The sequence below is a fragment of the Dermacentor andersoni genome, chromosome 1 (genome assembly GCF_023375885.2).
Source record: "Dermacentor andersoni chromosome 1, qqDerAnde1_hic_scaffold, whole genome shotgun sequence".
Taxonomy (NCBI): domain Eukaryota; kingdom Metazoa; phylum Arthropoda; class Arachnida; order Ixodida; family Ixodidae; genus Dermacentor; species Dermacentor andersoni.
In genome coordinates, this window is record NC_092814.1 from 131,095,019 (window position 1) to 131,109,775 (window position 14,757).

The window sequence follows — 14,757 nt, forward strand, 5'->3', positions numbered from 1 at the left end:
CATGATGCTGCATAACTGTCATGCTTGCACAAAATCACAGCACAAGCACTCACTTTCATTAAGCTGCATTCAAGCTACTGCAACTGCATTCCACAACAACCAGCGCATTATGTTTAGTTAGCGGCCTTTCGCATTTGCGTTACCAAAGCAGCAGCCAGATGCAAGACAACAATTATGTCTCACCATCTTTCCAATGCCTGCAACAAGTCTCACAGGGCAACACCTATGAAACACCCGAAAGCAGGTGCAAAATGTTAGAGCAATGTGTAGGCACCGAACAGTGTCAGCATCTTTCAGACACTGCGACACGGGCACACGACACGTACGAAAAGACGGCAGCAACAAATCAGGGGCTCCGAATGCTCGATTTTGTCATACTGCGTTTCACGCACATTTGGAGACGCAGGAGAGAGGAAATCGTAAGCTATCGCCAACAAGAAAATTGTTTTTACTTGTTAGTAACGGCGGAAACACACCGGATGCTTAGATCGCGTGAAGGGTACCCAGGCGTGGTTTTCACAAACAAATGTTGCTCTCCTCACGAAACAAGCTGTGCAACAACGCGTTAGCGGTTCATAAACAGTTGCTCGAAGTATCGGAATATTGACCGCTGCGCCGCGACGCGTCCGAAACACACCACCACCTATGCATCACACAGGAGCCAAGCAAAATAAACACAGATCCATAACAAAACTGCCGCCGAGACCAGCGCGTCCCACCCACGTAAAGTACTTGTCAGACCAATACGTATGCAAGCAGACACATCTTTCTGTGCCGCCGCTTCCAGAGACCACATCCGCTCTGAGAATAAGCTCCGCATTCCGCAGAATATAAAAAGGACGAGAAAAGGAAGAGAAGCCTACGTTTCGTGCGCCCACGGCAAAGCTGCCGCGGAAATGTGCCGCTTTTCTCGCTCTAGAAGGAAGCAAAATAAACGACTCAAATACACGATTAAGGTGCTCAAACAAAAGCGAGTGTGCGAGCAAAGCAGATTTCACGAGCCAGATAACGCAAACCGAACGCGTACACACGCACACACAAACACACAGTTGTAGGGATGCTGCTTGCTTACGGTTGGCGGGAGCGGTGTTAGAAGCAAGTGATCCGTGCAGTTACGTGATGCGATACGGCGAACTAAGAAATGCGACCGCTTTGCAGGCTCCTGTGCCGCTGTCAACGCTCGTATGCCGTCCCTGCAGGTCGGCGGCACAATCAAGCTTGACCTGCTGGGCCACAGTAATTAGCTCATGAACACCGATGACTACGATCGTGGAAGAGGCTGCTCATTTGGCAAGCGCCCGAATAAAGAAAATTTGAATCAGGTCGCACGAGACGACATATCAGCTAGCTCGTGATACCAACGGTTGATCTCATCCGAGTAGATTATTTCGAACGTTATTTGGCACGTGCGAAGCGCCTGACGGGCTCACGCGGAGACCGATTCACACGAGCGAGCACGAGCAATTCGTTCCTTATAAAGCCACAATACAAGGCAAACAGCACTAAATATAATATTCACTACCGCACACACACAACAGAAGTCTGGGCGATTTCTGTTTACAAGGTGATCTTGTGGAAACGCAAGGCAGCAAAGTGCCACAGACAGAGCGAAAAACCTCCAGCAGCGGTTACACGATCGAACGCCGACTGCTAAGAGATTTTTCTACTCGGAGCAGAATCGAAACGCAAACCGGCAAAACGCGGGCATTTAAAGCATTCGTATCTCTCACCTGGCTGAGTAATAAAGCATCAGAGCGCGGCGTCCGAAGATAATGCTCGGAACCAGGAGCAACACCAAAAATCCTGATCTCAAGCTTAGCCCTAAATTTTTGCTGGCTAAGACATCAACCTCATCAACAACCACCGAATCACCGAATCCGCTACTTCCCTATTTTACTGGGTCACGTGAGCGTGTATGAACCAATCAAAAATGTCTATGGGACTCAGTGTTGCTACATGGCATACATGGCTACATTCTGCCAAAAACCGGCCAAAAACAAAAACATTGAATTGTTCAACCTCTTTAATAACACCATCAGGACGTAAAATAATAAAATTACATAAATATTTACCAGTTTTATTGTTATTTAAATATTATAATATACTGTGCAGCTCATAGAGTTTCACACATGGTATAGTGAGAAACTCTATGGTGCAGCTTATCTATAACATAAACAGAGGTGCCTACTTCCCACAAAGCGCTGTGTACTGGTCTGAAGCAAGCACGAGGGTTAAATGTTGTGACTACATATGTCTGTATGCTTGAGAGTTCTGCTGTTTCTGCATCCTCCATGTGTTTCTGTACTATTTGAGTAATCGCGGCATCAGGGTGGCGGCAGTGTCAGTGGTGTAGTACTGTACCTGTTGCAAAGTGTTTTGAAATTTTCAAACAAACTAGTTATGAAGATCGCTGTTGAAGGTTGTGCGCACGGCGAACTTGACAAAATTTATGAAACTATAAAAGGCTTAGAAAGCCAGTACCATTTCACAGTACGTAAATATTCTGCGCAGTCTTGAAAGTACAGGTGGCGGAAATATAAATTTCTGTGCTTTCGTTCTAGGTAGACTTGCTGATCATCTGTGGCGACTTTCAAGCAGTTCGAAATGCTTCTGATATGGACTGCATGGCGGTTCCTAGAAAATATCAAGAGATGAAAGATTTCCATAGGTAACCATTTTTCCGTTGCTTTCTACCAGCTCCGTTGTAATTGGTGCCTCCCGATTACGAATTGTTTGTGGGATGCACAAAAGTTGCGAGGTAGGATCTGGAGGACATGCAGCCTATGAAGTGTGTGGATGGAACAGATTTAAATGAATATACAAAGCAGGCGCAAGCAACCAGGCGACAAGAGACACAAAATGACAGCACAAACGCCAGTTTCCGTCTTAATTGTGTCCTTGTTTCTTGCGTCTGTTCCTTATATTTGTGAATCCTTACCAACTCGCTCAGCTTTCTGTCGTTTTGCGTGGACAGCAGTTTGATGCAGCAAGACGTGCCGAGTTACAAAATGATTATTCCACGTACGTGTGAGATCTATGCAGAATGTGCCCGTATTTTGAACTACTCGTAGCCCACAGGGGAATTATACTCTGCGTATATGTAGAGACTATATTTTTTTTATTGCTGTCTGACATGGAAGTCAATCTGATTGTCTCAGCATAGCCATGATTTGTGCTCCTGCATTTTCAGTACATGTAATGGTCACTGCTTTTGTAATACTGCTTACGACTGGGCATAGGTACTACTCAGGGGAGAAGAAAGCGCCACTTTTGACCATTGTAATTGGTGGAAACCATGAAGCTTCCAACTATCTGGCTGAGCTGGCATACGGCGGTTGGCTTTGCGAAAACATCTATTATATGGGTAAGAACTATAAAAAAGTATGTATAACTTTGGAGTGTTCATGTATGTTGGAGCTTAACCTTATTAAAGTTGTGCTTAGATTCCCCAATGGCTGCTAAATGGGAACAGCAGAATGAAAAATTGAACCAGTCTAGGGGAGGATATGTATATTTGAATGGTGGGGACAGTTGAATCTTAGAATATGAAGAGAAAGACAATTGAAGTGTTGCCCATCTTTTCTTTGTCTTTGGCTGTCTGCAATGTTGAAGTAAGTGCCTCTTAATTTGCCACTTTTTCATCTTGCTACAATGCTTTTCTTGTGCACTAGACTGACAATGATCGAAGGCGGCACAATGCAAAGGACATGCATTAAAATGCATGTCTTTTGCCTATCTTTTTATTATTATTTTTTTTTTGCCTGCATGTGCAGTGATAAAATTCTCAGACTTTTATTTTAAATATGTAGATTTTTTCACATTTTTCACATAAACGCCAATAAAAGTACGACATATGTGACAGGCAAGTGACACCGTATTGCAACTCACTAAAGCTGATTGTTGCCTAACAGCAGGACATCTGAAATAAAACACAGACACACAGAAGTCAAGTAAGAGCATTACCACTTGTATTTCAACTTTAAACGTGTTGAGCAATGTGGGGCCAGTTCTGGTGCTGAATATTTGAAAGCATATGATTGCCAAAATTTCACAGATAGTGTTTGCTTAGGAGAGTGGTAATCTTGATCTCTTGTATAATGCCCGAAAGTTAGTAAGTATAATGTTGATTAGTAAATTTTAATGTCATATTTAATTCTTTACCTGATGTGGGTCTGGTCAAATAGTGTAGATCTGATTTCATAAAAAAGCTATAACTTTATTAAGAAAAATCTGTATAGTCATCAAAAGATTGCTCATTCATGGAACAGCCAAGTCGTCAGCAGAGCCTATGATAAATTTATCCAAAATGGCTGTTTCATGTTTTTCATGCTTTATGAGTATTCCTGAGGGAGATACAATATTGCAACCAGTAATGTTATAGTTGAATGTGACATCTCCAGCAGCCTGATCTCTGCTAGGCAGCATTTATAATGACAGCAAGAAAGCCCTATACATAAACACCCCACACACCTTTGTTAGGTTTCTACTAGGAGTAAAAACAATGTGTACATGCACTGTACACTGACACATTCCCACTTCTTCAGTACCAAGTGCTGTATGCATGTACATGAATACGTATGACCAAGTGACAGTGTAGAAGTGTTAACATGGGAGCCTCCATTCTTGTGTGCATTGGTTGTATATTAGGATTACAACTGTGTTGTCAAGCCCCACTTGAACATTAACCGCTTGTGAAGCATGCATTGTGCACAGTGTGCATTGTATCCAGTATTGTCAAATGGAAATAAGCTAGTATAGCTGAAGTTGCCTATAAAATAAGTCAAAAGTGACTAGATTTTTGATAAAAGAGGCTGAAAAAAAAAATGTAGTTGGTACTCCTAAACAGTCACAATGTTATTATGTTGTAATATTGGCAAGTGGAAGGCACAAGTCTGCACGTATTGGGATCGCAGGTACCAAAGACTAGCTGACTTGGTGTCCACATAATTGATGGTCAGGTTCATATAGTTTTCGCCTATATCACTTTAGTCATTTGGTCACAATGCCAGAAAAGCAACTGGACTTTTATCTCATGCATGTGTTTTATACAAATTAAACAAGCTGCAAGGCATAGCTAACATACAAGCATCTGTATGTCTATGCTGAGTGTCATAGCCTAAAATTGAACACACAATTTCCTGTGCTACATTTGACGTCTGCATGTATGAAATGTTCAGCTTTTGAGATGAATGGCTGAAATGTACAAGAAATTGTGATTTTGTTTAAAACATTAACTTAATGTGCTTAATTAAACATTCTTAATATTCATTAACTTAATATTAACAACACTCTTCTGGCTAGAACATCCAATTCCATTTGGCCTCATTTAAAAAGATAAAAGGAAACTCCGAAAGGAACTGCCACTTGTCAGAACACTGTTAATTTTGTCATGCATGTCAGTCTTGAATTACATTATTGCCACCATCAGCAGCTGCACTGGAATGACTATTCAAGTGTCTGCTAGGTAATGAGAAGCAGATACACAATACTTAACTTGCCAGAAACAGTAATTGCTTCCTTGTTTTATGCCTATTGGACCATTCCACATGCATATTGTGGAAAAAGTTGAGATCTTTAGATGCATTAACTTAGCTTGTAGTGGTGAATTTAGTAATGCTACATGTATGACCCAGTTTTTATTTCTGCTTAGTGGGGTAAGGAGACATGTATGTACTGCTGTAGACATCTATGTACTGCACCTACAGCTTGCGGCGCGTGGCCATGATCTTATCGCACTTGGACTTTATAGGAAACCGCACGGCAATGCCAATGACGACAAAGGAAATTCGCCTGGAATTTCCATATAATTGCTATCGCAATAACAGTGCAAGCAACATATAAAGGGCCTAAAATGTCGCCTTGGCAGAATGAATATTGGCATGCTTTTAGTTGTAATAGTTCCGGGGGCCATGTTCTCAACTGATCGCTTTTGGGCATAGTTTCACCCTTGCATTATGCCTCACTGGAGTAAAGGGTGTTCTGTGTGCTGTCTTAGACAGTCAGTGTCTGATGGAAGTCCCCACAAGTAATCAACTCTGAATTTAGCCCCAGAACATGCGTCTAGTTTTCTGTCACATTCTCTTTTACTGTGACAGAAGGTAAAAAGCCCAAAGCTAGGTTTGCTGTGTCCATCTGTCCATGTTTTTCATTATGCTCTTGTTGTCCACAGCAAAGAAAACAAAGCTTTGTCAACCACTGCCACTGATGATTGAACTTGTACCCTTGTGGCAATGTGCAGTTGGAAACAGGATATGCTGTCTGCCAAGCTTTCACACAACTTTTGTGCTTCATAACCTTCACATAATGCAAAGGTTGTGGGTTCAGTCCCCACAATTGATAAGTTATCTTTTCATCCACTTTCATTTCCCTCTTCATTATTTTCTAGATTTCAATTTAAACCACAGCATATTATCCCTATGCTTCCTGTGGCTTCATTACCTGCTATCATTATATGGTTGTGATTAACAAAAATAGAGCCCCTCTGTTATCATTCTCCAACTTTCGTGGTTGTAAGTTTATGCAGGGTTTTGTGTGCAATACATGCTCTGAGAGTATTGGAATCTGTGCATATATTTTGAAGGTAACAGCAGACAATGCTTCAGCAGATAAAGATGACGTTGTATGCATTGATCACTCCCTGCAAACACTTTAGTGCAAAGAGACAAGCAATGGTTCAACAGCATCAGTAGCTGGCAAGTCACAGTGCCTGAGTGCATGTGAGCAACCTGAACCTAGCGTGTTTCCATAGCGTTTTTCCGTATTTCCAATCTTTTGCTAGATAATCCCCTCTACATCCCACTGACAGCTGTCACCACTGAACTATTGTAAATTTTTGCCACATTTTGTTACACCTGCCCTTTCTCCATGCAGCCTGAAAGGCATTCCATGGAGCTCAGCTTTTCCGGATAAACTCTTTATTCCATTCCTTTTCTTACACATGCACACAAATCCATGCATAGAGACAACAATCCTTTCTCCATGCAGATGGCGTAACAGCAGAAAAATCCACTTCCTCTGCTGGAAGTGCGCCATTGGTACAGTAAACTCTCAGTTGTACGAACGTCGGTTTATAGAATATTTTAGAATAACAAACTTTTTAAAAATCCCCGGCAGTTTTCTTATAGATTCTATGCAAAAATGTTTCACTTAAACGAATTTCGGAACAGTCAATACTTCAGTTTAACGAACTCGCTCAGAGGACCAAGGCTTGCACTGCACTGCACTGCAGGCGCAACCGATGCCCGTCCTCATCAAACCGCCGCTCCAGCGGCAATGTAACGTCGCTGGTGCTACAGCGCCCCTGGAGCAAAGCAGCGGCGCGGAAAACGAACGGCAATGAGGCATAGCCTCCGAGATCGCCCGCACAAAACGAGCAAGCATGCAATCTCGGAGGCCATGAACAAAGTAACATCGCTGGCGCTTACAACGCCGCCAGAGCAAAGCGGCAATCTGTCACACCACAAACCACGTGGTGTGTGTTTTTTCCGACCGGCTAGTCGTGGCATGGTCGTCGTCTCTTTCTTTCCAGTCTCGTCGGTTCCATGTGTGCACACAAACGACCCACGTGGTGTGTTTTTCATTGATATGTACAAATTCCATTTCACATATTTCTAACACTATGGATGCCATGTCTTTTGCTCCATGAATTCCACTTCAAACTTTTGACTCTGTATGCCATGTCTTATGTTGGTCTAGTGAATATTCAGTTTAGTGAACTTTCAGATAAGTGAACTATTTCCTTCGGTCCCTTGAAGTTCACTCAAGTGAGAGTTCACTGTACTTTGAAAAATCATCTGTTTATTGCCTTTAAGTTTTTAATTTTTAGAGATAAACATATTACATTGCATAGAGATAAACAAATTACATTGCATGGACATACTATTATTTCTGCTGTGCCGTGCTGGAAGTACTTCAGCTGTGATGTTGCACTTGGAAAAACAATTAGATTGCTCACACAAATGACAACGCTCACCCATTTTGTGTAGAACAGATGGGCTTCAGAGAAGACATGCAGAGAGGTGTTGATCTGCATGAATGTATTTGTTTATAAATTAAAGGTTGACACAGGGTGTTTAAAGTTGACCCATGCAATCCACAAGGATCTTACCAAGTTGATGCATTCGTGCACAACTGTAAAGTTCGTTTCGTGGTCCCATAGTTATTGTAATGAAGTCAGTTTTATTATAACTGTCTGTGACTTTTTAATAACATTGCAGGATTTAATTTAAAAAAAGAAAGTACTGTAAAAATTGTGCCACAAGATTGCCATTTTATTAAGGTACTCGAGATTCAAGTTGGTCGGCTTTAAGATAGCTTTCTTTCCCACTAACCTCCTCCAAAGTCCAAATTTTCTGTTTCAAAATAAAAGTTCTTCCGCTCCAAAAAGTGCTGTGAAAGTGTTCAAGCTGTCATGCCCCAGCTTAATGGAAAGTGGAATACGTAGCCAACAAACCCATTACGTCATTAAATATTTTTGGTCATCGCTTAAATTTGTAACTCAAGTACCGACTGAATTCGTCAGTATTGCTTATGTAGGGGGCCATCAAGCCTATCATAAACAAGCCCATTAGGAAATGTCAGTAACCTCTGACATCGTTGCCTTGACATGCTCTCTCTTTTCAGGTTATGCAAGTGTTGTCAGTGTCAATGGCATAAGGATAGCGGGCATCTCAGGAATATACAAGGGCCACGACTACCTGAAAGGTGGGAATTGTAGTGCTGTCGGATAAGAAGAAAACTGGAGTTGCTTTTCTTTCAGGCCACTTTGAGGTCCCACCTTACAACGATTCCACGAAACGAAGTGCCTACCATTTGCGAAACCTTGAGATCTTCAGATTGAAACAGGTGAGAAACAGCAGCACATTTGCAGTTGGTATTTTTTTTCAAATGTTTTAAAGCCACTACATACATAACTGGACTTCCCACCAAACTGTATTCTGGGGCCCATGTACAACTTTTGTTACTCCAGAAATAAAGAGAAATAGTGCTGCCCAGTCTCATGAACTTTCAGGCACCAGACATGCCTCAAGAGCTCTGCCACAGGAACCAGCAAGCAGCTTCAAAATCTTGTACAAATAGTGTACATTATCGCGAATAGACTCAAAGGGAGCAAGCATTTAGCTGACACAGTTTTGCACCGTCTGCAGCTTTCGCAGGGCACTTAATAAAAAAGTTATATCTTCTGGTTCTTCCATGTGTGCTCTTTCCCTGCTTTGCAGCATATCACAGAATTAATTTATTTGCACGAATATAATGTGACCTTTTTCCGTGAAATTCATGGCTTCGCAACGTGCCTCGTTTTATATATTCAGTTTTATAACACGAATATAACGCATTTAAAAAAAAATCACGACCTTAAGCAAGTCGCTGTTGTGCAGGTCCGTCAAACGAGCAGTCTTCAAAGTTATGCAGTGGGTCACTAAGTAATCCGTGAAAGGCTGTGCCGCGTTCGGTTGCATTGCGGGCATTTCTGAAGTGCTGTCTCTCCAATAACCTTGGTGGGTGTCATGAAAAATGACGCAACTCTCACTGACAGTAACAAAGACATCAGCACTTGTCCTTTTACTTTATTTTGCGACATTAATTCGCATTAACAATGAATAAAGCTGTGCAGCCATCCACTTTTTTTCACTGTTTCCTAATTATTTGTGGCATCACTTCGCATTATAATCATTATAGATTACTTTAATGCGACAGCGTTAAGGAGCTCATGTAGCAGAAAAGTCGGCGGCGTTGGCGTTGGCCATGAGCGAAAAATCCCGGAAGGCAATTCATAAATAAATACAACTTGCAAGATGGGCTGGGTGGGAATCAAACCAGGGTCTCCGGAGTGTGAGACGCTACCACTCAGCCATGAGTTCGATGGTTCAAAGCGGGACAAAAGCGCCTCTAGTGAATGCGGTGTTGCCTTAGAAACGTGCCGTAGAAAGTTATACTGCGGTGTATATCGGTAATTATGAGCATGTAAATTACAGAAGTCGCAGTTAAACAAGTAGCGAAGTACGTTTCCGCTACATTTCTTCTGTGCTTGGCGCACACGCAGAGCCATCTTGTGGCAAACACAGAAGACCCCCTCCTCGCAATGTACGGCGCTGCCCCGACAGGTGGTGTGCCACTCGCCCGCTTCTCCCCTTCGTCTCGTCAAGAGCATGCCAAGCGAATGAGTGGGCGGTGCGAATGGGGTGCAATAACGCTATTGCATTCCACTCTTGAAGGCGATGCTTAAGCGTCCTCCAATTTTTTCCTTTTCTGAGCCCTAAAGTCCTCTCTCGCATTATATTCTTGTTTGTGTCGTTTACATGCAAATACGGTATTTGCAGTGTTCATAAAACATTTTTTTTTAACTTCGGTAGTGTAACTGTATTTGGCTCTTGATGAATGTACTATTTACTTATTTAAAAATATACCTTACAGAACCCAAGTGGGGGATGTGATACAGGGGAGGTATACCAGCTGACCGAACTAAATGTTGCCTCTTTATAGGACCCTTATACATCTCTGAGCTCGAACACAAGCGAGCAGTTTCTCTCTTTTTTTTTGCTACCCTCCCCATGGATGCTCTGTTCCTCGTCACATACTTCTATAGGAAATACGTGGACACCACATCAGTGCCGAACGCCATATTGGTGCTCTTGCTTGAAAACACCACCACTTCCACTTATCAGGACTCCACACTCTTGGCTACATGCTGTTGCCACAGCAAGTGCAGTATGAGACACTCCACACAAGATCAGGCTATTGTACACAACAGGCAAGCAAAATGACAAGGAAGAGCAGTCGTGCAACTGCGTGGCAAAGGCGTGCTAGCAGACGGATCTGAACTGATGTACATTATCTGTAGACCAACTGACTGCTCTTACCCTGGCGACATCATGTGCATTATTATGTTGGTGTCATGATACGTGAAGAAAGGACCACAAAAAGCTGGAAAGAGGAGTGCATAACTATTTTTAATCATCAGAGGTGGTTTAGGAGTGCTCTAAAAAACGTGGAAGGCTTTACGTGAATGGCACTCACTGTAGTTGATGGCCATTGTCCGTGCTAGTCAGGAGTATCATTTTCATTGTGCACAAATAATTGTTTAATTAGGTTAATTATCAAACTTGAAATTAACTTGTTTAATAAATAAGCTGTTGGTGCAAAAGTTGTAGGGGATATAGAAAAATGACCAAAAACAGTGTTTAAAGCAACATAGCTCTTGTGTGACCTTTTTCCGAACAAAAATTAAAACCTCAGAAATTTGATAAATAGAATTTGACAATGTGTCCCTGCACCAGCGATAGCAGTCTCAAACGTAAATCATCATCTGGCATGCCAAAACCACAGCTTCACGTTTGATAAGGAATGAAGATGTGCATCGAAACATGTCATGGAAAGAGCGCGGCCACTCGATCCTAGTGTGATAAGCTTCGCTTGTATGGGATGAGATTGGCGTTCGAGAGAGCTGCAATCCTTGGTGTGTGGACACATTGTCCATGGTATATTTTAAATTCACAGGCTTTCTTTTTTAGTTGGAAGAAAGGACTACGCAAGACCTAGGTTGCTTTAAATGCTGTTATTTACTATTTCTCAACATCCTCAACAATTTCTGCACCGACTCCACATTGAATAATTCAACTAATTAAATGTTAGCTACATAACTAAACTTAATTATTAAAGCACAATTAAAAATGTTCATGGTAGACAATGCCCATCAACAAGCGGTGAGTGCCGTTCGCATGAAGCCCTCTGATATTGTTTAAATTCTTCACAGCATTTATTTGCAACAGCTGATACATAAAAACTCTGCAATGTAAGCACCCTGTATAAAAAATTTAAGTACAGTAAGTGCACTCTTACCTACTAACATAAGAGCAAAAAACAAGATACATTAATACAAGCAAAGGTAACATTTGAACACATAAAACACACAGCAGATAAAAAAAACCATAAAAACAGATACATAAACATAGCACATCTTAGCAAGCAAAAATAGCACTTCAAAGTATATGAGTAAAGCAGGCTATGTGTATTTATACAGGGTGCGCATAGGCTCTTGAAACCCTTGAAAACCCTTGAAATTTAGAAGTATGTTTTCAAGACCCTTGAAGGTCTTGGAATTCTTTTTTTCCCTTGAAAACCCTTGAATTTCTTGAGTAAGACAACCTAAGATCAATTTCATGACCCGCTTTTTATGGCGGATCAGCATGGGCCCAGCAAACTTCCCATTTTAGAAACAATGGTACAGTAAAAAAAGAATAGTGTGAGCTGTTGTACCCGCCTGCATGCCACACACATGCCTTTGACCCGCACACCCTACATGGCACGCCTTTGTCGCCCCCCTTCCTCATCGGCGCTGTCGGAGTAGTTTTTCGGAGGAGTGGAAGGGGATGGGAGAAAGGCGCACATTGCTTGCGATACGGCGAAGTCATGCCGCATTGGTGGCTCAGCACAAAAGCGGGTGTGGTGGGCTCACATTTTTTTCTTCACGTCGCCCTTGTGCCATATCTTAGAGGTGATTGTGTCGGGTATAAAGCCTGGGTGAGCTAAAATGGCTGATAGCATCATCCCACTGCAGTGCTGGGTGATGCTATCAGCCGCAGTGGCTAGTAGACGCAAAAGCTTTGCAGGCTTCGTTTCATACCGTCGACGTAAAACATCATCGACACGGTATGAAACTGTATCTTTGGTCACAGCCTCTCAAATTGAGCAAAATTATTTTTTTTTCTTCAGTGAAATTCGTTATTTGAAATTTTTTTTTTTTCAGATTGCGTGATAACAAAACGTTTTATGGTAACTTCCGTGCAAGAAAATTATATTAGCGACTGTACTTACTTACTTGCATTACAGCTAATCCAACACCACCTAGATGGCATAAGGCCTTTTCACTCCGATCCATGATGTCAGCTACCTGGCCAGACTGCCATAAAATCTAATGGGGATGCTCCCGAGTAGGGAACAGTGATTCTGACGTCATGAATTGGAGTAAACAGGCCTTGCGCTATCTAGGTGGTGTTGGCTAATCGCACGCCTCTCTCCTTTTTTTATTTCGTGCATGTGCATTGGGTTGCTCTGGATGAGTTTTTGGCATACAGGTGACCAACAGATGGACGGACGAATCAGTTAGCCATATACAGCTTCGCTGTAAAAATTGCCACATTGGGGGCCGCTCTGCCCCCTTGAAAAAGCTTTGAAAGGGCCTTGAAAGTAATCGAATATCCTTAAATTTTTGTCCGACACCTACATGAACCCTGTTATAGAACATTTTAATATATTGTCGACAATATGTATAAAAATGAATTGTACACCTTTTAAAAAAAACATTTTTCCCTGCAGCTGGCGGAGCCCATTGACATAGTGATTTCACATGACTGGCCACGTGGAATTTACAACCATGGAAACAAGGCAAGGTTGTTGCAGCAAAAAAAGTTCTTTGTTGCAGAAGTTGAGAGCAATAGCTTAGGCTGTCGTCCAACTGAGGGCTTGCTAGAACAGCTGAAGCCAAAGTACTGGTTTGCTGCACATCTTCATTGCAAGTTTGCTGCGGTGGTCAGTCATGAGGCAAGTTTATATCTCAATTTTATACATCTTTTCCAGCATTAATGTACTTGTATTATGGAACAGGATGGAACATGTACGAAGTTTTTGGCACTGGACAAATGTTTGCCCAAGCGAGACTTCCTTCAAGTAAGACCCACAACTTAGCAGTCCCTAGGTTGATTCTCATTGGACTGTTGCATCTTTTGTCTATTTTTACAGACTTTAGACATACCAACGTCAACTGACGAGCCTCCAAAGCTAAGCTATGACTTAGAGTGGCTGTGTGTACTACAGTTAACTGACCATTTACTCAGGATTGATTCAAAAAACCACTACATGCCTGGGCCAGGATGTGATCAACGGTAAATAGCGTTTACTGCATCTTTAATGCTTTATTGTAGCTAAATATGGTGACCCTAATACTGTTTCATTTCCCATTATATCTAGGTGGCAATTCACACCTACAAAGGAAGAGAAAGAAAAACTTGCAGTGACGTGTGGCAATGATTTGCTGGTGCCTCTTAATTTTCAGCATACTGCTTCTGTGTATATGCCAGGATCTGAACGTAGCCCTGGCCGAGTGAAGCCCCATATCAATCCCCAGACTGAGAGCTTCTGCAAACGATTTGGACTTCGAGATCCACTAGCCGAAGCTCTTGATCCTCGGCAGCAATCATCGCCACTGGATATTTCAGGCTTTTTGGGAACGGAAGATGTAACCAATACTACCATGTCATCACTCAATGAATCTGAAAACTTAGGCCAGCAACAAAGCCCAGAAACAGATTTAGATGATGAGCCAGTGCCTTTACACGAGATGAGTGCTGAAGAAAGGCAGAAGATGCATACATTAGAATTTGGAAGCCTAGTCTGCACAGCAGAAGACAAGAAAGAGCTCTTTCCAGAGTTGATAGAAAAGACTCAAGATGTCATACTAAAGTCTGCACCATCCTCTTCTGGGAGAGTAATGAAAAGAAGAAACCAGTCTATGTACACAGAAAGTGAAGAAACGGACAGTTGAACAGCTTGCATTTCTGTCATTAAATCAACAACCACCTTAGAACAAATCAAGATCATTGTTGGTGTTTCCAAGTTCCCGACTTTCACTGACTTCTGCAAAAAGTTAGAATGGCCATATCGCGTTTCTGAGCTTTGATATCAAAAACGCCTTGCACAACTAAAACCTGATCAGCCCTTACAAACTGTGAATACTGCAGTAAAAGAACAGTGCTGAACATA

General features: G+C 42.1%; 2 protein-coding genes across 4 annotated transcripts in view; one reads left to right on the plus strand and one right to left on the minus strand.

The window, feature by feature from the left end:
* The window catches only part of Pkn (serine/threonine-protein kinase N), a 181,385-nt gene extending 179,510 nt beyond the window's left edge, over positions 1–1,875 (minus strand). For 2 of the 3 annotated variants that reach the window (XM_050193885.2, XM_055062035.1), the window contains exon 1: positions 1,731–1,875. The gene's annotated coding sequence lies outside the window, so the exon portion shown is untranslated. Of the gene's footprint in view, positions 1–183; positions 224–1,730 lie in introns of all 3 variants that reach the window. The other variant, XM_055062036.1, reaches the window with a different exon arrangement.
* A 387-nt stretch (positions 1,876–2,262) lies between these two features.
* Positions 2,263–14,757, plus strand: ldbr (lariat debranching enzyme). Its single transcript, XM_050193900.3, has 9 exons — positions 2,263–2,490; positions 2,562–2,668; positions 3,240–3,364; positions 8,623–8,703; positions 8,759–8,844; positions 13,315–13,539; positions 13,603–13,665; positions 13,738–13,880; positions 13,966–14,757. The coding sequence occupies exons 1-9, from the start codon at positions 2,401–2,403 to the stop codon at positions 14,537–14,539; spliced, it is 1,494 nt and encodes a 497-aa protein (XP_050049857.1). The 5' UTR covers positions 2,263–2,400; the 3' UTR covers positions 14,540–14,757.